General features: G+C 51.1%; 10 protein-coding genes across 10 annotated transcripts; 6 read left to right on the top strand and 4 right to left on the bottom strand.

Moving 5' to 3' along the window:
* Positions 1-135: 135 nt before the first annotated feature.
* On the bottom strand, positions 136-489 carry N7506_006162 (alpha/beta-hydrolase; the record flags this gene model as incomplete). Its single annotated transcript, XM_056955455.1, has 1 exon — positions 136-489. The coding sequence occupies one exon, from the start codon at positions 487-489 to the stop codon at positions 136-138; it is 354 nt and encodes a 117-aa protein (XP_056809789.1).
* A 126-nt stretch (positions 490-615) lies between these two features.
* N7506_006163 (alpha/beta hydrolase family protein) lies at positions 616-1416 on the bottom strand (the record flags this gene model as incomplete). Its single annotated transcript, XM_056955456.1, has 1 exon — positions 616-1416. The coding sequence occupies one exon, from the start codon at positions 1414-1416 to the stop codon at positions 616-618; it is 801 nt and encodes a 266-aa protein (XP_056809790.1).
* A 1049-nt stretch (positions 1417-2465) lies between these two features.
* N7506_006164 (MDR family MFS transporter) lies at positions 2466-4248 on the bottom strand (the record flags this gene model as incomplete). The annotated part of the gene is made up of 3 exons (XM_056955457.1): positions 2466-3870; positions 3923-4109; positions 4152-4248. The coding sequence occupies 3 exons, from the start codon at positions 4246-4248 to the stop codon at positions 2466-2468; spliced, it is 1689 nt and encodes a 562-aa protein (XP_056809791.1).
* A 1287-nt stretch (positions 4249-5535) lies between these two features.
* N7506_006165 (polyketide synthetase) lies at positions 5536-7761 on the top strand (the record flags this gene model as incomplete). Its single annotated transcript, XM_056955458.1, has 4 exons — positions 5536-5686; positions 5812-6251; positions 6329-6860; positions 6977-7761. The coding sequence occupies 4 exons, from the start codon at positions 5536-5538 to the stop codon at positions 7759-7761; spliced, it is 1908 nt and encodes a 635-aa protein (XP_056809792.1).
* A 1201-nt stretch (positions 7762-8962) lies between these two features.
* On the top strand, positions 8963-11505 carry N7506_006166 (uncharacterized protein; the record flags this gene model as incomplete). The annotated part of the gene is made up of 2 exons (XM_056955459.1): positions 8963-9171; positions 9222-11505. 2 exons carry the CDS (start codon positions 8963-8965, stop codon positions 11503-11505), a joined length of 2493 nt encoding a protein of 830 aa, XP_056809793.1.
* Positions 11506-12512: 1007 nt separating this feature from the next.
* Positions 12513-14528, bottom strand: lcb2 (putative serine palmitoyltransferase 2; the record flags this gene model as incomplete). Its single annotated transcript, XM_056955460.1, has 1 exon — positions 12513-14528. The coding sequence occupies one exon, from the start codon at positions 14526-14528 to the stop codon at positions 12513-12515; it is 2016 nt and encodes a 671-aa protein (XP_056809794.1).
* Positions 14529-16627: 2099 nt separating this feature from the next.
* Positions 16628-17833, top strand: N7506_006168 (lactate 2-monooxygenase; the record flags this gene model as incomplete). The annotated part of the gene is made up of 1 exon (XM_056955461.1): positions 16628-17833. The coding sequence occupies one exon, from the start codon at positions 16628-16630 to the stop codon at positions 17831-17833; it is 1206 nt and encodes a 401-aa protein (XP_056809795.1).
* A 763-nt stretch (positions 17834-18596) lies between these two features.
* On the top strand, positions 18597-20749 carry N7506_006169 (uncharacterized protein; the record flags this gene model as incomplete). Its single annotated transcript, XM_056955462.1, has 2 exons — positions 18597-18830; positions 18899-20749. 2 exons carry the CDS (start codon positions 18597-18599, stop codon positions 20747-20749), a joined length of 2085 nt encoding a protein of 694 aa, XP_056809796.1.
* A 540-nt stretch (positions 20750-21289) lies between these two features.
* Positions 21290-23118, top strand: N7506_006170 (mitochondrial-processing protease subunit alpha; the record flags this gene model as incomplete). Its single annotated transcript, XM_056955463.1, has 2 exons — positions 21290-21391; positions 21466-23118. The coding sequence occupies 2 exons, from the start codon at positions 21290-21292 to the stop codon at positions 23116-23118; spliced, it is 1755 nt and encodes a 584-aa protein (XP_056809797.1).
* Positions 23119-23493: 375 nt separating this feature from the next.
* Positions 23494-24386, top strand: N7506_006171 (mitochondrial import receptor subunit TOM22; the record flags this gene model as incomplete). The annotated part of the gene is made up of 3 exons (XM_056955464.1): positions 23494-23602; positions 23861-24105; positions 24336-24386. The coding sequence occupies 3 exons, from the start codon at positions 23494-23496 to the stop codon at positions 24384-24386; spliced, it is 405 nt and encodes a 134-aa protein (XP_056809798.1).
* Between the last annotated feature and the right edge of the window lie 512 nt (positions 24387-24898).

Below are 24898 nucleotides of genomic sequence, written 5' to 3' on the forward strand. Positions count from 1 at the left end.
CCATCCAAAGGTTTCTGCAAAACACTCTTGCAGAATTGGCCAAAGAAGGTCCTCACTCAGAGCCTTGGTTGGAAGAGACCCTGGGAAAACTTGGAAGCTCTTGGGTAACATTAAAAGGAAAGATATCCCGGCATCTCACAGCGATTCACGTTTGATCTCAAAATGCTTGTCCAGAAACAAAAATGTCTTTTGCGCCAACAACGCCCAAGCCCCAATCTTAGCTGTCAACCCTCCGTCGGCAACATCCGTTGGCACCCAGACCTCCTTCTTGCTTACCGGAACATTTGTGAGCAACTTCTGAATTCTGAAGGTACTGTCATCCGCCGACGCATACATCTCACTGCCTGCCCCCGGACCCGTGAGGAAGACAGGACATGTGACCCTTTCAAGGAACTTACCATCCTTTTTATTCTCCAGTGAAAAGTCCTTGAACCGCCGTAGCATGGCGCTAGACTTCTCAACTCCCATGCTACTCTTGCCCAGGCCCATCTCCTAACCAGCTTGGAAGTTGCCACGACAGTGCGTATCTGTAAACGTGTCTAGGACGTTGTCCATCACCCAGCCGTTATCCCAGAGCTTCATGAAAGCCTGAGGTGCGCGAGTCAAAGACAATTCTCACAGACTGAAGAACGGATCAACAGCCACACACGCCTTGACTCGTGCATCCGTCGCCGCACGAAGCGCAAAGTAGCCGCCAGTTGCAGCACCCGCTACGGCGATTCTGTCTAGGTCCAAGTCCAACTCAGGTCGGGAATCCGCAAGGTCGACGAAATAATTCAAGACATAATCCGCAATTACCTCAAAGTCTGGCCGGAGAGGTATCCTAGGCTTCAGAAGCATACCCTGACCCGGGCCCTCTAGACAGAGCACAGCATAGCCAAGCTGCGGACCCGTATGTCCATACAAAAAGTAGAGTTCTTCCTTGGTAGCATCCGCCCCACCAGCATATAGTATCACCGGCGTCTTGCCAGCGACTTTGGCTTGCGTGGGCGGCATACACAACCATCCTGTGAGTGTCGCTCCATCTTCATAAGGGATCTCGGCGAAGACAACCTCCCCATCCATCAGCTCAGCCGCGCGCTGAAAGTTCTTGATTGAACGCTCCGAAAAGGGAATCACCCGCGGCTCCTCGTTTGGAAACATGTACGCGGATGCGCGGAAGTAGTTTGAGGCACGAAGGTAGGCATTGCGTGCTGGTACACGGAACCCTGCGACGGCTGTCTCGTCGCCGATACGCTCGGCTCGTTCACCTTGTTCATTCCATGCTGCGTGCCATGATTCGGGGTCGTGTCTCTTGATCTTGTCGACGGCAGACTTGAACTCGCCGACCTCGCAGCCGCTGCTGGAGGCAGATCCGAGGATTAGGGTTAGTTCGAAGTCGAACATAAAGGATGGAGAGAACGGGAATGTAGCCATTATCGCTTGGTGTTTTCGGAATGTACGTGGGAGCTCGAGTTGGCCAGAGAGAAGTTTTGGTACAGCACTCTAACCTTTCCGCGGATAATGATAGAGACGCCTGTACATAAATCTGCCAGCATGAGATATCAAGTTCTGGCGCTACGCAGCCTACTATTTCACATTACGGCAAGGCTCATCAACGCCGAGTGATCCTTTGCCCAGTCCCGAATCGGAGCCGATCGCAGATCGTAGCCTACTTTTAGCCCCCATTTTCGATTAAAAGACCATGTCAGATTTGGTCCGAAATTTGCATTAGTAGGCGTTCGGGATTTTGCTCTCGGATGTTTCGTCGCTCGGGACATATCAGTGCCCATGTCATCGTCTGTTTGCGGTATTGAATTGTATGACTCGACCTGTGTGGAACCGTGCGGAGACCCTGGCAGGGGTAGTTGTTTGTCTGTGAGATGCAAAGAAGAGAAGGTCACACAAATTGAAAGAAATAATAAGGCTTGGTTACAATATCATATCAATTTTTCCAGTGAGGGAAATGGAACTTTCGAGGACATGTTTTAAATCCCAAAATATGCACTAGCGTAATCGAACAGGGCCAAAAGCCCCAGTGGGGACAATAGATGGGGATCAGATGGGCCGTGGGCACAGGCCCTGCGGCCCGACCCTCGTGGCAACCCAGATGCATGCAATAACACGAATGCAGTAATACTGATCATGTGAGAGGCTTTTAGTGCGTTAGGAGCTGATAAATATTCTAATCAAGAGTAGAGATTGTTTATCAGAGGCAGCCTCTTCATGTTGCTGAGCCACGAAAGAGAACCTTGGAACAGAAAGGGCAGCGATCTACGGGTGAAAATGACCAAGAGACCATGACTTCCAGCATGTACATGTTGTTTCCCTAATGACCCTTAATTGATTCCAACGCTGTCCAATCTGATTCAATATCTTATGCACTGAATATTAATGTCAATATGAAGGGTGTAAATAACATCTCCTGCCGTGTCGGGTCAGTCGACCTGCTTCTAAAGCGTTCATCTATGCGCCCCGTGTCCAAATCATGCCTCTGACTTGTGCTTCTTTTCCTTCTCCTCCATTGCAAACTTGGTATCAAGCTCCTTTCTGAGAGGAATCTCCTTCTCCAAGAAAACTAGCAGGAATCCCAGGCCCGAGAAAGCTATGCTGACATACCAAACGACATTCAGCGCATCTACATAAACGGACCCAACCTCCACAACTGTGACTGGATCCGAGATGGAGTTAATAAAGGCCTTGGTGCCATACTCGTACGCCCGACCACCTGTGAGCAGATTACGGATAGAGGCATCAGTGATGCGCGGCGCCAGAATGTCAAACTGATTGTTGAAAACGGCCGTGGCAATGATTGTGCCCCAGATAAAGCCGAACGTACGAATAAAGGACCAGGCTGAGGCGGAAACCGCTGTGTCCTTGTCGGTAAGAGGTGCTTGGACAGCGGGCAGAAGAACCGGCAGCGCAAGACCCGTGCCTAAGGCGCCGATGAGTTGGTAGCCAACCCACTGGCCAGTGTTCGAGTCTGACTTGAGAAGGGTCAGAAGCCCAAACCCGATGACCATCAAAGCGAGGCCAGCATGTTGGAGGGGACGATAGCGGCCGAATTTGGATAGGAGAACGCCACCGGCGATAGCACCCGGGATCATGAACAAGATGGTCGGGAGAAGCTGAACCCCAGAGCGGGAAGGTGATGCACCGAGCACGGCCTGGAAATACACTGGCAAGAGATACATTATCGAGATGCTAGAGAGCGTGTGTAAGAAGGTGACAGCAAATGTGGTTCCTGATGTGCGGTCGGAAAAGATGTGTAGCGGCATGGCTGGATTCACGCAGTAGCTTGAGGATTCGTAGAATAGGAAAGCTACCGCACCCGCAAATCTGAGAATTAAGGGTACGAGAGCCTGGTAAGAAGACCACGCGTACTGAGTTCCTGCCCATGCAAGGGCGATGAGAATCGACACCATGGAAAGGACGAAAAGTAGGTTGCCGATCCAGTCGAAGCGACGTAGGCGCTGCATGTAGTCGGCTGTCATATCAGACTTGAGGCGGAGGAAGATGAAGAGCACGATGCACGCCACTCCACCGATCGGAACGTTGAGGTAAAAGACCCACGGCCATGAAGAATATTGCACGATGAGACCCCCAAATAGTGGACCCATCGCAGCGCCAATTCCGACGATACTGACGATCATGCCAAGGTATTTGCCTCGTTCGCGCAGAGGCAAGAGGTCGCAGATAATGATCTCGGTGAGGACGAGAATTCCGCCACTGCCAATTCCTTGGAGCAGGCGGCCCGCAATGAGCATTTGAATGTTCTTGGAACCTCCCGCGATACCGCTGCCGAGGGTGAATATGGCTGCACTAGTGATCATCGGCCATCGGCGGCCATAAATATCAGCCATTTGCCTAAAGAAAGGCTGAAAGGCAGTCCTAGTTCATTGTTAGTACTCATCAAGTGCGCACGAGAGGCGTGAGTGCTTACTGTGTTAGATAATAGCCATTGACAACCCAGACATATAGATTAGCACCCCCAAGATCGGCTGTGATGGTTGGAAGTGCCGTGGATGTGATTGTCGCCTCAAGCGATGTCAAGAGACTGGTCAAGGCGAGGGCGATAATGATGGCATAGAAGCCAAATGACTTTTTTGTTGTTGTAGACTCCACCTCGGCTTCATTGGACAGCTGGTTTTACTCTCCAGCCGGGGGTGTACTTGTAACGATAGCTCCCCGATCGCTCTTCTCCAAACTTGGGTCCCTCATGGTGGTGATTGATGATCCTGCCCCCAAAATCCCAGCTTCTCCAGTCATTTATGGAGTCTCGCTTTTGAACATTGAAAGAGTCAGAAAAGGAAAGGAAAGTGGAAGATAAGAATCGCGTCCTGATTGTGCACAAGAAATGATGTTGGAATATAGGATATGGGTATTGGAAACTTTGGAATGTTTAAAATGAATTGAGTAAGTATACAAAATTAAGCTCTGGAGTTTATATACTCGGGTGAATACTAATGTGAGATTGAGGGATCATCGCGCATCCGGATCTCGGATGGTCCCGTCAACCGGAACCCGGGTCTTTGCTGTCCCGGCGCTCAACAAAGAAGTCCCGATGTAAACCTAGCATTTTCCAAGTTGAGAGATAGATCACGGGATCAAAAACCAGTGTCAATGATATTTCGACCTCGATAATGTATTAAGAAGACGGGAAATTCCAGCCGAACTCCAAGGTCTCTTTTTATCACTATGAAAACTATCTGAAATGACACAAAACCGTGAATAATTCTAAAGATAAAAACATATCTACTTCTATGACCAAACAGGGGGCTTGCATGGTAGACATCCAGTGAGGCAGACAGAGGCGCCTCCCGTATTTGCATCGGACAAAGCCCATAAGCTGACCGTAAGCTGACGGGAAGACGAGAGGGCGATAGGATCATGTGGGGCCATGGAAATAAGGCTGCGGGTATTTTGCTAGCACGGCCTTGGCATTAGGGGGCGAGCACTTCGCACCCAGGGCGGAGTACTCCGTACGGAGTACGGAGTACACAGCACTCAATGTCCTTTTTCAAACATTCTCTGGGCGGTAAAATTTCTCGCTGACGTATCGAACACAGGAGATTTAACCCCGATCGAGATGTCAAGCGGGAAAGTGTGAGCGAATTGAAGAGGGAACTGACGCCAGAGCTCAGAACGAGTCATCGATCGGGGGTGGCGTTGAGGGGTTGATCCCCTCGTGGTTCACGCTCGTTGAAACGAAACCGATTGGGGTAAATTGAGAACCCCCCCTGGAGGAGATGGTTACTGCGATCGTCAATCTGTGTAGTAACGAACTCTAACTCCCAGATCTACCCGTGGACTTTAAAGGTTCGGGTTCAACCTTATCGCTGCTTGTCCACCAGCATCAAAAATCCACTCACTTTTATCAGATCGGGATTAATAGCCAGGTGATAAATTTTCAGATAAATTTTATCTAAATTACCCCTCTTCGTTGTTACAGCTTCAAATGGCACCCAATTGCCAGTTGCAGGGTTCTTCAAGCGAATCGTCCACACCAACCGGGCGACGCTAAAATTAGTGCGCGGGAACTTTACTAGCGTAATTATGTGCATGCTAATCAATCTTGGAGCTGGCATTTCTGGATATGTATCTTTGCTGGATCTGATGTTTGGCATGGCATTCTCAGTAATTCCACGCTTATACTCCGACCCTACAGATAGATGTATGCTTGGTTGTGGCCTCACCACCGTCACAGGTATCAAGTTCTGTATGTTTGCAAGGATCCTATTGCTATAAAAAGATGACGAATCGCTTCTTTTAAAGCTCTAAAATACAGTAGTACACATAGGACCTAGGATAGGGGAATTTGTATTTATTCAGGACAATTCCGAATTTTCAACGCTTACGGTCCAACTGAGTGTTCCTTTTCGTCTAATGAGCTCGAGGTCGCTATCGAGAGTCAGCAAATTACGGCAGGGAAAGCCCTTCCCAACTATGCCATCCATGTCGTCGATGAAGAATTGAGCCCACTTCCTATTGGATTCCCCGGTGAAATCTGCATTAGCGGTGCGGGTGTTGCCATTGGGTATCTGAACAGTCCTGGACCTGAGCGCAGATTCCTGAAGACCTCCTTTTCTGAAAGGGCATATCGAACTGGGGACAGGGGCGTGCTCCACGCCGACGGCGCTCTCGAGATACTCGGCCGTATTGATGGCGACACGCAAGTGAAGCTCTGGGGTCTTCGCATCGAGCTGCAAGACATTGAACATGCTATATTGAAAGCCGCCAATGGACTAATCACCGAATCGTCGTCACCACTCGTGGCAACCCGACAATACTCGTCGCCCACGTCGTCTTATCATCGACTTGCTCAGCAGGAACTCAACAGTTCCTTCAGACCCTCGCTGCATCCCTACCCCTCCCACAGTACATGCGCCCGACCACCGCCATTGCCATTGATCGAATCCCCTTGACCAACTCGGGTAAAATTGACCGCAAGGCCCTGCAAGCCCTCCCTCTTCCCTCTAGCTCTCCACAGGAAGGCAGTCTCTGTCTTACGTCAACGGAGAACAGGCTCGCAAAGGTCTGGGAATCCGTTCTGCCTGCTCAACCCCACGGTTTGTACACTCTAACACCAACATCCGACTTCTTCAGCGTTGGTGGCAACTCGATGCTTCTCATCGAACTGCGCAACGTCGTCCGCCGTGAATATGAGATCGATTTCCCGTTGCTGCGCCTCTTTGAGTACAGCACCTTGTCCGCCATGGCCTCGGCCATTCATTCCACCTCCGAGGCGGACAAGCCTTTCACGATAGACTGGGTCTCTGAAGCAGCAATCCCTTCCTCACTGCTCGCTGCTGAACCCTCGCCACTAGGAGTGAATCGCATTCGCCGCCCTCCGCAGGTCGTGCTTCTCACTGGTGCCACAGGTTTCCTTGGACGACACCTCCTGCAATCTCTTATCACAAACCCAAAAATTAACACCATTCACTGCCTCGCTGTCCGCGACTTGTCCAAACTCGCCTCATTCACCCACTCCGAAAAGGTCGTCCTCCACTCCACGCAGGTGACCTCGCCCTTCCAAACCTCGGTCTCTCTTCCGCTACGTTCGCCGCCCTTTCCAGCTCGGCAGATGCCATCATTCACAACGGCGCCGATGTCTCCTTTTTGAAGACCTATGAATCCTTGCGCGCTGCAAACGTCGACGCCACTAAGACACTCGTTGAGATGGCACTGCCGAGAAATATACCTGTCCACCTTGTTTCTACGGGTACGGTTGGGAAGCTCGTGGGCGGTGACTCCCTGGCGCCAGAGTCTCTGGCGCAGTTCTCACCGTCTGAGTGGTTTAAGGATGGCTATGCGGCCAGCAAGTGGGTGAGCGAAGTATTTTTGGAAAACATTGGAAGGGACCTTGGACTACCGGTAGTAATTCATCGTCCGTCCAGTATTACAGGTGATGGAGCAGACGAAATGGATGTTGTCGCGAACGTGCTTCGATATGCCAACTTACTCAAGGCGGTACCGGAGTCTGCAGGATGGACCGGGGCTGTGGATTTGGTCTCGGTCGAGAAAGTGGTTCAGGGAATCATTGGTTCCGTGTTCGAGAACGCAGAAGGGATTGCATTTGTGCATCATTCCGGAGAAAAGGTGGTTCCTGCAGGCAATGTCGGGGAGATCTTGACAAACGCTGGGAAGGACGAATGGGAGATTTTGGGTATGCAGGAGTGGGTGGAACAGGCTGTGGAGAAGGGAATGAATCCCCTGATTGGGGAGTTCTTGAAGGCAGCAAGCAGGGGACAGGGGCTACAGATTGGACAGAGACTCCTGTAATGCATTGGATCAGGCTGCCCTAGGCCTGGGGAGTTATATTGAGCTATTGAAATGGAGTATGTCTTGGCATATTTGTTTCAATCTGGTCTTTTCCCGGAACTTTGATGCTTTCGGTAAATTTGCAGAGCAATTTGAATCAGGATGAAAATAATTGCCAGGATGCAAATAATCGGTCATTGAACCATCTGAAGACCAGGATTGGTTTAAGGGGATATATTGTAGACTTCCAAGGTTGGAGGTGAGTACGGAGTACTCCGTAGTGTGTCCAAAGTTCCGCTGATTCCGTGATTTGCATAAGCCGACACGTGACCCTTCTTGGCATGCTTTTGTTGCGGGCACGCTTAGGGGCACGCACGCTCATATCGGGGCAAAAAGCGCGTAAACATCACCAAAGCGAAAACTCGATGGCAGAAAATTTCAAGCAAACCAGTCATCCATACTCCGCACAGGGTATGGAATGAATTTTCAGTGCAATTGTCTTACATTTGATGAATTAGATCAAAGCACACGGAAGTTGACACTATTGAACGGCCCTTACGCAATCGGGTGTAGCTCGGAAACAAAGAGCACGATCGGGTAGAGAACGTGGTTAGATAGGCCGAGCGGCTCCGGGAGGATCGCCATTTGCCTGCCCACTTTGTTGGTTTGGTTTTGTACCTGAGAAGGCTATCTCAGCCTATCTGATCTACGCCGTGAGAGTGGACTACTCAGTATCAAGATGTCTTTGGGGGGTAACACACACTCGTTCTCACCTGGGCAGTCTCCCCTGAGGGCGCAAGCCCAGGAGAGACACCACAACAAGCCACAATAAGCAACTGACCTTCCCCGGTGCGTACATCCAAGCCCTAATTAGAAGCGGAACACGAGCCTCCAAGTCCCCTCCAGTCGCTTTAGTTCCAAGCCCACCACAATGACGATTGAGTCAGCCAAGTCCCTGCAGGAACCAATCCACCTTTATTAGACGAGTCAAATCTCGCTCCAAATTGCCTGTCAGCTAATGTTCCGGGTGGAGTGCTAACGCCACCCACCGGCGAAAGCGAAAGCACCAGGGTTCAGCCATGCTTCTTACTTTACAACCCAAATATAAATCCCCGGGGTAAAATCTCGCGTTGCGCTGCTGATTTACTCGAATTTTTCGTTTCTTTCCTTCCATTCGTTTCGTGGTGTACAATCGCCTGTCCATTCGTTTATTTTCTATACAATGATGGCCCCGCGTCATCTAGTGTGGCTTGCCCATGCTCTACCAGCAGTTGCGCTGACCATTACCGCGCCATCTACCCCCGTGGCCACTCCGACAACATGTGGCACCGAAAACCTGATCAAAGAGGGATCTTTCTCAGGCGTCAGTCTTGATGATGGAGTGTGGACGGTCGCGGGCACGGATTCCGGAACTGTCGTGGATAATTATTTGTTCGTCCTAAGTGTTGATTATCGAAAATGGTTTACTAATTTCGAAATAGACATCTGAATGCCGGTGCTGTCAATGCCATGTCGGTCCTCATCCAGTCTGTGTCCCAGGCAGTCGCAGGAAAGAGCTACACCTTCTCTATGGATTTCCGCCAGAACGCTGGCACTGATACTTGCTCATTGGAGATTCAAATTGGTGGAGTCACCATCGATACTAGCAGCCACACCGCAAGCGACGCCTGGGCGACTATCTCCAAGCCGTGGACTGCTATCGGGACCAATGCGGATGTCATCCTCATCATCGATTGTGACGGCGAGCAAGACGCTGGCTCCTCCAGTGTTGATGTGACGAACATCTCTCTTGTGGAAAGCTGTGGCACTTCGTCTCTGTCAAGTGTGTCGGTGCCGGTCAGAACCCCCTCTGTTTCGCCTGTTTCTAGCGCTCCCGTTGCTTCTATGTCGCCCTCTACTGCGCCCAGCTCCCACGCCTCTTCGGGTATTGTGTCCTCGAGTGCTGGAGCTGCTCCTTCTGGCTCTGCTAGCGAGTCTGCTCCCCATGGATCTTCCAGTTCTTTGGCCATTCCTTCTGGCGTCCCCACTCAACCAGCCTCTCACGGATCTTCTAGCATTTCGGCCGCTCCCTCCAGCCAGCCAGGTTCCCACGGGTCTTCAAGCATATCCTCTGCTCCATCCGGAGTCGCTACTCAGTCCGGCTCTCATGGGTCCTCGAGTGCTTCGGCCGTTCCCTCTGGATCCGCTATTGAGCCCAGCTCTCACGCATCCTCCACCGGTCCGACTACTCCCTCCGGTGCCTCTACCCAGACTAGTGCTCCCGGCTCTTCTAGTACTTCGGTAGCTCCTTCGACTCAACCTGGCTCCCACGGGTCCTCCAGCGTGATTGGCACTCACCCATCATCTGTTTCCTCTTCTGTGCCCGGCTCCTCAACCATCGTCTCATCCGGCCAGTCTTCCAGTGCTCCGGGCCCTGCCACATTGACAACTACTATTACCGGACCTGCCAACTCCGCTTCTAGCGTCGCTGGCCAGTCCTCTGGTATTTCTCAAACTTCCGTCGTCACCAACCCCTCTGGAGCCACCACTGGCAGCTCTGCCAACACCTCAAGAGGCCAAGGCGAGCCAGCAACCCACACCACATCAGCAGGCCAGACGACTGCTGCTTCCTCGCCAGCTGTCTCCTCTCCGGCCGTCTCCCCCACCGCAACTAACACACAGGAGATGACCACTTCTACGGTCTTCACTACACGCACTGCAACTATCACTGCCTGTCCCTCTACTGTCACTGACTGCCCTGCGACTCAGAAGACTACCTACGTTACCACCGAGACCATTGTCGTTTCGACGACTGTCTGCCCAGTCGCTGATGCGACTACCACTGCCGCAGGCTCTCATGTCACTGGCTCAGCCGGAAACAACAGCGGCTCTAGCTCTGACTCTGGCTCTGGCTCAAGCGGAAGCGGAAGCGGTAGCGACAATGGAAGCAGCAACGGCAGCCACAATGGTTCCGGCTCAGGTTCTGGCTCCACTGGCAGCGGAAGCAACAACGGCAGTGGATCTGGCTCAGGCTCAGACGACGAGTACACAGTCTCGACAATCTACTCCACCCGCACCGTTACCTTGACCGAGTGCCCAGCAACAGTGACCGACTGCCCAGCTCGTGACAAGACAACACATGTCACAACTGAGACACTCGTTGCCGGAACAACTTCCATTCCCATCGCAGCTGCAACAACTACCGCCGCTGGTGCGCTCCACAGCTCCTCCGTGCCCGCTCAGACCACGACCATCGTCGTCGGTACCGAGACCCGGACTTCTACCATTTTCTCTGCTGTGACTGTTACTGGCACCTCTACAACCGAGGGAAGTGCTATTGAAACTGGTGTCTTCCACATTGGCGGAGGCACTGGCGCTAGCTCCAATGGCAACGGATCTGGTGTGTCGGCGGGTGAAGGTGAAGGCTCCATTGGCTCTCACTCTGGCTCCTCTGGCTCTGCTTCATCTGGTGCTGGCTCGTCTGGCTCCTCCGTTGAGAGTGCTAGCGCTTCATCCAATCTGCCAGGCATTACACGTATCAGCTCGGCGACTCCCAGTCTTACCCGATCTGTCTCTTCCATCGCAACGGTCTCACCCATTGCAACCAAGCCTGCAAACTCTGGCAACGAATCTGGCGCTACCACCGTTATCGGCTCAGCTGGTACCAGCACTCAAACTACCGAAACGGCGAGTGCGTCTCCTATCTTCAACGGTGCCTCTTCTCGTACCATTTCAGGCGCTGTTTCGGCACTCGGTGCCATGGCGGCCCTGGCCCTCTTCCTTTGATTGACATGAACTTCAAGTTCATACTACGTTCTAACCTTGGAACGCTTTTCTTTTGAACTGAATTATGATTGATAACTGCTCTTCATCGATTTTATATAATTTAATGTCTGCACAGACTTCCAAGGTTCAATGCCCTTCCTTGGGCGCGTCGAGTACCCGGGGTAGAGAAGAGCCCTGGAGACGGGGAAGAATAGACTACTCCAGTACAGAGAAACACACCAAATGAATCGAAGGATATTGACAGTTATCTCATCTAATTATAAACATAGTAACTTGATAAGAAAAAAAACAAACATAAACGGACAAGCATCAACATCAAACCATCACGATCACCTAGCGACATATCCATATTTGGAGGAGGCAGCTCCGGTATTGCGAAAAGACATAGCCAGTCAGTCCGTGGTCCCATTCAATCCATATCCATATCCACAGCACAAAAAAAGAAATGATGAAAATAATCAATGACTCTCCGTCGTGAGACGGGAGGCTGGTTAAAAGAAGAAGGTAAAAAAAAGGACAAGAATCGAAAAGGGGCCGGCCTTTGCCCTGTGCGAAATGATACATAATGTACATCATGGCGAAACCCAATATTCCCAGTGAATGTTGGCGGGCCAGCTAGATAGCACTGGGATATTGGATAAGGCAGTATTAGGCAATGTCTTAAGTGATAAGTAACAGTAACAGAGAAAATAATGCAAGCAAGTGGGAAACGGGTCATGGGGAACAGGGCATATTCATTCGTTGAATAACTCATGACCGGCTTGGCTTTTGTTTGCTTCCATGTTTCTCTAGTTCTGGAGGTCAATGCTTTGCTTCGATGCGATGATGCAGCTTTTTGAGGTTGAACGCTAAACATTACTCAGAACAAAGAATGGGGCCATGGAAGTGGGTCACGCGTGATGACCAGCACCGACGCTCGTGAACAAAAAACCCAGGTCGAGGACTCATCTCAAGCTAGGATGGGTTCAGAACAGTATCATGTCAATAGACAAGAGTCTGTAGCCAGCTTAAAACAAGGGAGACTTGACATCTTGGACTCCGCGTCGGATGACGTCTTCAATGCGCCAGCGGGGAGGAGTAATGTGCTCCTGGCGCTTGTGTTGCGGTTCCTTCTCCAGTTCTGGGAGAGGGGTGGGTTGCTCAGTAGGAGGCAAAGCACCGCCTGCAATGCCAGTGGAAAACTTGAGCTGCAATACGTTGCCGATCTCATCACAAGCGGTCAAAACGCGGTCGAGGTCCTCCTTGGTGTGAGCAGCGGACACACAGAAACGTGCGCGGGATGACACCAATGGCGTAGCGGGGTAACCAACAACGACGACGGAGATCTTCCGGCGCAGCATCTCGTGCGAGAAAGCAGGCATCTTAGCAGGGTTGAAAAGCAGAACAGGAACGATGGGTGAGTCGTCATGACCATACACAATGAAGCCAAGACGCTTCAAGCCCAAACGAAGGTATCGTGAGTTGAAGGCAAGTCGCTGCAGACGTTCTTCACCCTGGCCGGGGACAAGCTCACCGCTGATGATACGCAGGGCGGAAGAAATTTGCATCAGGATAGCGGGCGAGGGGGACTCTCCGTAGTAAACACCTGGGTTGGTGGCGCGGAGCTGATCGATCATAACCTTGTCTGCTGCGATGTAACCACCGTTGGCTCCGAAGGACTTTGTGAGGGTACCCATCAGAACATCGACCTCGGAAGTGTCAATGCTGAAGTAGTCACACACGCCACGACCCTTGGGACCGATGGCTCCAATGGAGTGAGCCTCGTCAACAAACAGGTTGAACTTGTATCTGCGCTTCAATTGTACCAGACCAGGAAGGTTGCACATGGAACCTTCCATCGAGTAAAGACCTTCCACTACAACCAGGATCTTCTTCCACGGGCGGTGGGTGCGGGGCTGGCCTTGAGAAATGGCTTCGCGAAGTCGCAGTTCCAAATCTCTCATATCATTGTGCTTGAACATAGCGATGGAGGCACCAGAAAGACGCGCACCGAAACGAATAGATGCGTGGTTCAGCTCGTCGGATATCAGGAGACATCCCTTTGAGACAAGAGCAGGGAAGATGGTTGCGTTGGTACCGAAACCCATGGAGAACATCATGGAAGCCTCCTTGCCGACGAATCTAGCAACCAAATCCTCAACCTCGATGTGCAGATCCTGGGTGCCAGACTCAGCACGCGTGCTGGGTGCTGTAATGCCGTATTTTTTGATAGAATCTTCCGCCTGATCCGCACAGGGACCCTCGGATTGAGCGAAACCCAGATAGTTGTACGAGCTCAGGTTGAGGGTATCGGTGGTGGTACCAGTCAGGTAGAAATGCTGGTTGTGGTCATCAGTGGCGCGATCAATCAAAGTGATGGTGCGGCCGGGAACGCCGGTCACGGGGCGTTCGAAGCAGTCGTTGATACGGAGCTTCAGACGACGGACGTAGAAGTTGTCGAAATCGTTGTTGAGAGGACCATAGCCATGGCGAGGCTTAAGATGGCGGTAGTTCTCTTCCCTGAAACGCTTGCCAAAGAAATCACGAACATGTCCGAAGGCAATTAGAATTAGATAACTGATGTAAGTGGTGAGCAGGTAATAATATGGCGGCTCGTCCATCACGGGTTCCGGGAAGACACCGCCAGGGTGTCGACTGGAATAGCGATGGCTGGGATGGCCGATTGGACCGAATTGCGCATGCTGCTTGGCCAGGCGACGGGCCTCCTCCGGAGTGGGGGGCTGGAACAGCGTTTGAGGCAGCTCGTCCATGTTGGGGTTATCCGCAGTGGCCGTTGATAACGATATCGTCGGTAAGGACAGTGAGGCCGAACTGATCGGCGGAGAAGAAGTGTTAGGTTGGGAGTTCCCACTAGACTGTACAGCTTCGATTTTCGATTTTGGCGAGCCGGAGAACAGCTGTGACAGGCGATTTGACTTGACAGTGGAGGTCTTGATAGAGATCCCGCCCTTTCCCGAGGGTGAAAAGGATGGCGGGTTGGTAGAGGTGTCGTTCGAGGAGTTGCTACTAAATCGCCGAGGCATCGCAGGAGGAAACAACGGAAAGTTTCAGCGCGTATTGTTCACACCGTCAGGATCGAGGGGCGCGTTGCTATGGGCGCGTTCGGATCGACGATCGAGGCAGGTACTACCGGGGTAGCGTTGGACTTTTTTTTTTTTAGCACCGTATGATGGAGGGGTCTTCAACTGTAGCAGCCGCAGGCAATGCGTCTGGAATCAGAATTAGCTCAAAGTTCTGCGTGTTCTGGGCCAGGCACCAGTGGAACTCCCGAAGCACGCCTCAATTCCCCAAATTTTGAAGACACGGCGAACTGCGAGGTCCTTCATAGATGCCATAGATCGAGACTTACGGCTGATATCGTCAAAGGTAGCGGGATCCGAGTACTCCGGAAGGGCTTTTCAAACGGGGGAGCACGTGGAATGAGGGGTGGCAAAGAGACACGACTAGGGGGCTCAGAGCCCTACGTGAAGATGACGGAAGAACCAATCTCCTGGAGAGAACCCAACAATAAAGTATCCGAGTATGGTTGAAGAAGGAGAGTCTGAGAAGGTAAATAAGACTTCGGTGTTTCCTGTATAATCATCATTGACCTCCTGGTAATAATTGAAAACACATGCGGGACACTATTACAGTCGTCTGATTGGTCGTAATGCTTGGCAAGGAGGTATTGTTACCACGTCAGTACTACTGGTTTTTTTTCCGCACTAACTTTTCGGGCCCGAGTCCACCTGGGCACATGCCCCTGGCTAACTCGGTCTCAATCTGCTATCGGCCTCTATTCTACTCCGTGGCACTTCAATATGGAGTTCTATATGGAGTTTTATATGGAGTCCAAACGTGATACAGGTACTTCGTAATATGGATTACGGTCTATCGTGACATAGCCCAGGCAACCTCGTCATTCTAGGTTGCACTCTTATTATGGGGCTGAGCAGAAGAGCTGGCAAGGTTGGTTGGTACCTGAGATGCATGAAAACGTCTAGAATTTAGGCCTAAGGCCCCCATCCGTCACTTGTGCCCTTAAAACCATATCCACGCTATACCTCAATGGAGCTGTTGATCGACACCAATCTTCCTCTGTCCTGTACATAGCTGTACGAAGTACTCCGTGCGTCTTCTTGTGTTTGCTGATTCAATGATTTACGAGAATCCGACCAAGTTGACCCACGGATATTCCCAGTGCATCGTGAACGTCTCATGATACTTTGATTGGTATCTTTAGCAGTCGGACTCGAGGACGATCTTGGGTGATTGAGACCTGGTCAATCCCGAGGTCCTAATAGCCTTCTTTCTGTCTTCATCTCCATTTGTTTCTTGGTTCCCACTAAGTTCTAGATCCAGGTGAAACCTCTAAATCATTGCCCGATGGACTATGGGGCTGAGTGGGGCTGGACGCACCGTACTCGTGTTCCGTAATAATAGCTTGATTTTGCCAGGCCGAGGATCTTAAAGCTCATAGCAGTAGTGAAAGTGCGATCCCATTTTGGGTACTTTGCTCACAGACTAGATCCATGGATATGACAAGCACATTATATGTGGAGTTGTACTCCTGCATTGAATTATTGAGGTCGTCCGGTTGAATCTGACTACTATAGTCCTGAGATCGATCGCTGGAATCTTGAACCGATGAGAGTTGTCTGTGGTGGACTTTTGCATCATGCCAACAGTCTATATCTCAGACTACACAGTTTCTCTCGGACTCATGTCGATACCTGGGCAGCCCCCCAACCTGATGTGAAAAAGCATGCAGCCTTTTCTGTCCTGAAAGCCATTCAGAAGGTTCAACCACAATGCGTCGGCCGAATGGTCAACTTCTCAATGAACAACCCATCGAGCCTTCCGTCAATTGCCCTTTCATATGAGGTTCACGCAAGGAGGGAATTTCATGACTTGATTGATATCACATATGACATCATGGCACCTGCGTCGGCCATCAATCGGGTATTTCGGAAGGAGCTTCTTGCAGCCTTCTGCCAAGAAAATCAAGGAAGGTACGAGATCAAACAATTGAGATAAAAAATTGAGATATATCGTCTTCTCGAAGTAACATCCTACCATCAATACCTCAGGCGTTCCTAACAACACCCTCTGTTTTCCCCCTATACCTACCGGCTCACCCATAATGGCGACATTGTCTCCACATACCTATGAAAATGAGATATATGCAAATGGGCTCAAGGGTATCAAGCCCCCCATCAGCTTCAATCCACTTGAATGGGAGTCCCAAGCCAAGGAGGTCTTGTCTACCGATAGTTTTGGCTATGTCTGGGGCTCTGCTGGTCTTCGCGAGACCGACGACAACAATCGAGCAGCCTTCCGCAAGTGGGCTATCGTTCCATCTCGCTTGGTCAAATCAGATTTCCCAAGCCTGAAGACGACTCTGTTCGGGGAAGAGTACGACTATCCCATCGCCATCGCACCAGTGGGAGTCCAGCAAATATTTCATCCTGATGGGGAGATAGCTGCAGCCACGGCGGCTCACAAGCAGAATGTCACGTATATCCTCAGCTCGGCCTCATCCACGAGTATTGAAAATGTTGCAACTGCGAATGAGAACGGGTCTCGCTGGTTCCAGCTCTATTGGCCTTCCAGCGAGCATGATGATATCACTGTTAGTCTGCTGCAACGAGCCAAAGCATCAGGGTACAAGGTTCTGGTGGTTACTCTTGATACCTACATCCTCGGATGGCGCCCTTCAGATCTGTGTAATGCTTTCAACCCTTTCCTCCGGCCTGACAACATCGGCGTCGATCTCGGATTCACGGATCCAGTCTTTCGTCGTCAGTTCCGGGAGCGTCACCAGAAAGATGTAGAGGAGGACTTAGGAACTGCGGCAGCGGAATGGGCCCGGACTATCTTCCCTGGCACCAGTCATTCCTGGGAGGACCTGGAACTTCTGCGGAAGCATTGGGACGGACCAATCGTCCTAAAAGGTATTCAGACCGTCCAGGACGCGCGGCGAGCCGTTGATGCTGGAATGCAAGGTATTGTCGTCTCCAATCATGGAGGTCGTCAACAGGACGGAGGCATCGGCTCGCTCGACATGCTTCCTGAAATCGCAGAGGCCACCAAAGATAAGCTGGAAATCATCTTCGACTCTGGGATCCGGAGTGGCGCCGATATTGCCAAGGCGCTGGCACTGGGTGCCAAAATGGTCCTCATCGGTCGTCCGTATGTTTACGGTCTGGCTATCGGTGGTGAAGATGGCGTGTCTCACGTCCTTCGCAGTCTCCTTGGTGACCTAGAATTGACACTCCACCTTGCCGGCATTCCATCGGCTTCGCCTGAGACGTTGAATAAGAACGTGCTGCGTCGGTTGACCCAATGATTTTTGCCAATAAAATGTATCGAGTTCAAGCTTTCTCTTTTATTTCCTCTTTTCACCGAAAAATGGGCATATTTCGTGGTGCGCAATGAGCCCAGGGGGTTTCAGGGTTGTTGAAGATCAAACATAGTAAAAGATGGCGGATGGCGGAATGGTGATGAAAACGTATAAATAAACCATGGCCTTTCCAGTGTGATCCACATGGCCTTTTCGGCTCAGGGTATCTTGAGCTTAATTTTCTGACGTGGGCGATCTTGAACATATCCGCATCAGGAAGTGTATTCCAAAGTTGCCCAGTTGTCAATGTAACTAAAAACTTGCCTGCTTCCTGGCCTCAGGCTGACAATGTCACTTTCCCCTTCTGTCTACATTTTGTGATCAACGTAACTATACTGTGACATTGAACTCCAACTTTCGCAAGATCGAAATGCTCTTAGATGACGGCCTTCCCCTTACCCGCGGAAATCGGCAACTCAACACCCGCTCACTTCCGCCCCGCCATCCGCTCCCTTGTTGGGACCTTTGAATTGGCCGACTCGTCAAGCTTTGACAACCCCTGTCAGACAACCCTGATCCTAATAGGCCAGACACCAATCAACTTGTTGAGTCTATTCGCCACATTGGTTCGGAATTTCAGGATCACACAGCATAGGTTGACACTAGACTTCAATTCAGTCTACAATCTACCCTTCGCTGCTGAGAACTGGAAAATCAAAGTCACATCTAGAAGTGTGCGAAGTAGCTACATCAATTGGTTTTATCAATCATGCCTCACATTGACGAAGCTCAGGCGGTTGATTTGGAGGTTAAGGAGCTTTGGCGGCCTTCTTCCCCCGAGTCAACCCAAATCCACGATTTCATGACAAAAGTGAACAAGAAATACGGCCTCTCTTTGAATGACTACAATTCTCTCTGGCAATGGAGTGTATCTGAGCCAGCTCAGTTCTGGGAACAAATCTGGCATTACACACACATCAACGCCCACAAGCCATACCAAAAGGTAAAATCATACTCCACCCGGTTTGGATTAGACCCCCTTGCAATGTTTGATGCTGATTTGACCTCAAGGTATTGGACACAACAGACGTGCTGTTTCCCAGACCTTCTTTCTTCGAAGGAAGCAAATTGAATTTCGCAGAGAATCTTCTCTATCCAGCTACTGCACCGGATGAGAATTCGGTGGCAATCATTGGCGCCACTGAGGCAGCCCGTGAGTTCATCTCATGGAAAGACCTCCGAGATCGTGTTCGGCAGTGTGCCAATGCGCTGAAAGAAGCGGGCATTGAAACCGGCGATCGTGTCGCTGGCTTTGTGGGAAATCATGCCACTACTGTTGTGGCCATGCTCGCAGCAGCTTCCATCGGTGCCTTTTGGACCGGAGTATCACCAGATACTGGTGTACATGCAGTTCTTGAGCGACTGAAGCAGATTCAACCCAAAATTCTTTTTGCCGACAACGGCTCTCTTTACAATGGGAAAGTGCATGGCTCACACGCCAAGGTCTGGGAGATCGTTTCCGAATTACCGGATCTTGAGTTGCTGGTGCTGCTGGTGACTGCCCCTGAATTGGAGATCAACCTTGATGACCTGACACCTGCCAATGGCAAAGCGAAGGTCTATGATGCTTTTTTGTCTGAGGTCCAAAATCCCCAGGCCCCATTGGAGTTCGCAAGTCTGAGCCCAGAACACCCTGTTTACATCCTATACTCGTCTGGCACCACTGGTGCCCCGAAGCCCATTGTACATGGATCTTTAGGAACTTTGTTGCAGCACAAGAAGGAACATCTACTACACTGTGACATTCGATCGGGCGATCGCTTGTTCTACTTCACGACAACCACCTGGATGATGTGGCACTGGCTAGTATCTGGATTGGCAAGTGGCGCAACAATCATTCTTTATGATGGCTCACCATTCCGACCCTTTGACGCCGAGGGCGGAAAAGGAGAAATGGCTATGCCACGCTTGATCGAGGAACTTCAAATCACACACTTCGGTACATCGGCTAAATATCTTTCCCTTTTGGAACAAGCCGCTCTGAACCCACGCAAACATGCCGTCCGCCCAGTGTCATTGAAGACATTGAGAGCAATCTTCAGTACTGGTTCCCCACTCGCTCCTTCGACCTTCGAGTATATCTATTCATCCTTCCACGACGACATCATGCTCGGTTCCATCACCGGTGGCACTGATATTCTCTCCCTTTTCGCCTCCGGATGTCCTATTCTTCCAGTGTATAAAGGAGAAATTCAATGTCGCTCTTTAGGCATGGATATTTCAGTCTTCGACTATGCCGGCAAAGACATCAGTGCATCGGGTGAGCCCGGAGATCTCGTTTGCGTCACTCCATTCCCAGCGCAGCCAGTGATGTTCTGGCCCCCTGGACCTGCGGGACTTGAAAAGTATCGCAAGAGCTACTTTGATGTATTCGGCACCTCGGTCTGGCATCACGGAGACTACGTACGCTTGAACCCTGAGACAGGGGGAGTGGTCATGCTAGGCCGCAGCGATGGTGTTCTCAAGCCATCTGGTGTACGATTCGGAAGTTCTGAGATTTACAACATTCTCCTGAAGCATTTCGCCAGCGAAATTGAAGATTCTCTTTGCATTGGCCGGAGACGTGAGGGCATTGATACAGACGAAACTGTCGTTTTGTTCGTCCGGCTTGCTTCCGGTGAATCGAGCATGCCACCAGATCTTGCGACTCGCATTCAATCCACGATTCGCAAGGAGTTGAGCCCACGCCATGTCCCGGGAGTAATTGACGCGTGCCCGGAGATCCCGGTGACCTCTAATGGCAAGAAGGTCGAGAATGCTGCCAAGCAAATCTTGTGTGGGCTTAACATCAAGATCGGTGCGAGTGTTGCGAATGCGTCATGTCTTGATTGGTATCGTGCATGGGCATCGAACAATTCTTAGTTCATGGAAAATACCTAAGACTAGAATTACAATGACATCATTGCTCTTGGTGAATATGGCTGCGTACAGTTCCGTAGATATTTATGATTAAATCAGCCTGGAAGCTCTGAACATAGGAGAAAAGAAGCACATAGAGTACCCCGAGACAGATTGCAAACAACTTAGATCCAGGTTCAGAGTCTGTAGTTTCGCCCGTCGAGACCCGTCCATCTTGATAAGCAAAACCTGGTTGGTACTCTGGAAGACTTTGGGAACAGTGGACCAAGACGAGCTCAGACAAGATGAGTCAGGAGTGTGATTACACATAAATGTTCTCTTCGATAATAGCATTAGTCTAGACTAAAGAATTGAAGAAGTTGAGCTTGAGCTCCAATCATGTCAATCCATGGATCATGCAACCGATTAGCTAATCATATTCGGATCACGGCTCCTTCCTAAGTTACGATTCTTCGCAGGCAGCCCGAACATTTCCTCCGGAACTACTCACTGTACTCAGCTGATCTCCAGTCAGCTTTTTACATTTGCACAAATCCCAACATCATGCGCCGCACAGCATTGCGGGCCATCGAGTCCGCGAAGCCATTGGCTAGAGCTCCTCGCGCTGTGTCAAGAAGCTACTCTACCATCAACGACGCGGCCAAGGTAATTACAATCTTGCCTGACTGTGCAGTTGGATTTATCGAAACTAATCATTAATCTCTTTCGCTTTGCCCCAGGACCCCGCAGACCTCGAACAGATCACCACTCTTCCCAATGGAGTCCGCGTCGCCACGGAATCTTTACCCGGTCCCTTCGCTGGTGTCGGAGTTTATGTCGATGCCGGATCTCGATATGAAGATGCTAGCCTGCGCGGTGTCAGCCACATCATGGATCGCCTCGCCTTCAAGTCTACCAAGGCTCGCTCCGGAGACCAAATGCTCGAGATTCTCGAATCTCTCGGCGGCAACATCCAGTGCGCATCATCCCGAGAGTCCCTGATGTACCAGTCCGCCAGTTTCAACTCAGCGGTCCCTACCACACTCGGTCTGCTGGCAGAGACCATCCGGGACCCCTTGATCACCGACGAGGAGGTTCTGCAGCAACTCGCAACGGCGGAATACGAGATCGGCGAGATTTGGGCCAAGCCCGAACTCATCCTACCGGAATTAGTGCACATGACTGCCTACGCCGACAACACCCTTGGAAACCCTCTTCTGTGCCCGGAAGAACGACTGGGTGAAATCAACAAGACCGTGGTGGAACGATACCGGGAAGTCTTCTTCAACCCAGACCGCATGGTTGTTGCTTTTGCCGGAGTGCCACACGCAGAGGCTGTCAAGCTCACAGAACAGTACTTCGGTGACATGAAGGCGCGTGACAACAGCAAGACCAAGGGCCCCGTCTTGTCAGGCAGTGGAATTGAAACCACGCTCTCTGATTCTCAGCAGGCTGTCCATGAAGGCCAAGTGCCGACCGTGCCTTCATTCACACCCTCATCGACTATCAGCAGCCCGGCGGCTTCACAAAACACACAATCCTCGCTTCTGTCAAAACTCCCATTCCTCAAAAACCTGACATCCAACAAGCATAGCTCCGTTGAGCCTCTCCACCCATCTTTGGTTGAACCCTCCGCGCTGGATCTCCGCCAACCCGCTCACTACACCGGTGGCTTCATTGCCCTCCCACCTATCCCTCCCCCAGCGAGCCCTATGCTTCCTCGACTGAGTCACATCCACCTTGCATTTGAGGCCCTCCCCATTTCCTCGCCTGATATTTATGCTCTCGCTACGCTTCAGACCCTGCTTGGTGGTGGCGGTTCGTTCTCTGCCGGTGGCCCCGGAAAGGGCATGTACTCGCGTCTTTACACCAACGTGCTGAACCAGCACGGCTGGGTTGAGAGCTGCATTGCTTTCAACCACAGCTACACCGACAGCGGAATCTTCGGAATCACCGCATCCTGCAGCCCAACCCGGACAACAGAGATGCTCGAGGTCATGTGCCGCGAGCTGCAGTCCCTCACCCTTGACACTGGTTTCTCTGCCCTGCAGGCGCAGGAAGTCAACCGCGCCAAGAACCAGCTGCGCTCTTCGCTGTTGATGAACCTGGAGTCTCGCATGGTCGAGCTCGAGGATCTCGGACGTCAGGTCCAGGTCCACGGCCGCAAGGTCAGTGTTCGGGAGATGTGTGAGCAAATTGACGCGCTCACTGTTGACGACCTCCGTCGCGTGGCTCGTCAAGTCTTCGGCGGTCAAGTCCAGAACAATGGCCAGGGTACTGGAAAGCCCACTGTCGTTTTGCAGGAAGGTGAATTGGAAGGCTACAAGCTCCGGTCCTTCCCCTGGGAGGAGATACAGGAGCGCATCGCCCGGTGGAAGCTTGGTCGGAGGTAAATAAATCATATCAAACCTCCAAGCTGCGCACATGTCGGACATAATTGGTCATGTGAATGGTCACGTCTATGGGATGACTTTGTAATTATAGACCAGTATTTGGCCTTGTAGAATACACCTCTCTTTGTCAATGTTTTTCTTTAGCATATATTTCTATTCTCCTTTGCTGCCACTTGGCATCGAAACAAATGAGCATCGACAGCAGGCAAGTAACGAACACCATTGGCGCAATGACATCGGTCATCGAGGGTGGGTCCAAGCTCCTTCGCCGCTTTTCGGCAAAAAAGTCGGAGCGAAACGTAAAGCGTCCTTCCATCATTCATCCATCACCTTATACCCGATCACGTCCTTATCCCCAATCTTACATCCTTCAAAATGGTCAAACTCACCGAAGTCGAAGACGAGCACTTCTCCGAGAAGCCCACCGCCACCAAGCACGATGCTCTCCTCGTCTCCGATGATGAGGACGACTACTCTGACACTGGTTAGTATCGGTTACGCCTATACACCTTGAAACTTGCATCGCATCATTGTCATCTTTATCGGGAGCAAGTCTCACAATTTGGACTGCCGCGTTCAATTGCTCCCTTGTTCCCTTGCCATCCTCGCCAATCCACCCCCATCACGCGCCCCGACCCCAGAAATGGACACATCCGCGGAAACCACCAATACCCATATCTGACATCTAAACCCAACAGACTCCGAGATCTCCGATGATGAAGATGTTGAACTCGAGAGCGAGTCTCTTTACGAGCGTATCGCTGCCCTGAAAGATATCGTTCCCCCTCCGCCCGCCGCACTGTCTCCGACTCCATCTCCTCCGTCACATCCCTTACCAAGGCCACCTTTTCCTTCAGCGGAAAGGCCCTTTGGGTTATTAGCACCAGCGCTTTCCTGCTTGGTGTGCCCTTCGCCCTCGCTTACGCCGAGGAGGAGCAGTACATCCAGATGGAGCGTGAGCAGGGAATGATTAAGGGAGCCAACGAGGTACGTGTTCAAGTTGCTTTGATTCAGCCCTGTCTTTTTTGTGTTCTGTCCGGGAGAACATCATTGTTCTCATTTTCGTGTCGTCATCGGGAATTGTACAGGGTACAATTCCCGGGGTATCCCATCACGCCGCGAACCTCTCTGCACAAAACTATCGCGCCCCAATCCTTATCTCGGAATTCACCGAAAATGCTGAAATTTCAACCGCTGACCTCGATCCTCTTCATTAGATGCTCACCCCTGGCGTTGAGTCCGAAAAGGAGGCCCAACCCACTCTGTAAATTAATACCACCTTGGAAAAGAGCCCCCCGATCCAGCGCCTCGATCATCGATTTTGAATGCCAGCGAGAAAGCACGCGGTGCACGAAGCCCAGATTCCGGGACTCCCATCTTTGGACAGACTCTACAAAGGACTGTCAGCTTCAAGTGGATCTATCATATCTCTTGGACTTTTTTCGCATCTCTCATGCTTTCTTGACACTTTGGCTCCGGCAGCTTATGCATGTATTTGTACAACCCCAACCATCTACTCATGTTTCTCTATACACCTTTTTTCTTCTCTCTTCATGTGCATGTCTGTCTAAGTAATGAAAAATGTTGGGTTTGATTGCCTATTCTTCTCTGTGTTCTTTGCAAATTGAGACATTAGCAATCGACAGAACTAAAACACTTATCCAGTAAGGTGTTTATTGGACATCAGCAGAAAGGAGTTGGTCCATAGGACTAGTGAGGACCTATACTCTGGACTACGTACTTCCAAGCAGTGCTGGAATGCTGGTTGATATCAGAGGTC

This window comes from Penicillium brevicompactum, assembly GCF_028827555.1.
Source record: "Penicillium brevicompactum strain IBT 35665 chromosome Unknown utg000005l_segment0_segment0, whole genome shotgun sequence".
Classification (NCBI taxonomy): Eukaryota; Fungi; Ascomycota; class Eurotiomycetes; order Eurotiales; family Aspergillaceae; genus Penicillium; species Penicillium brevicompactum.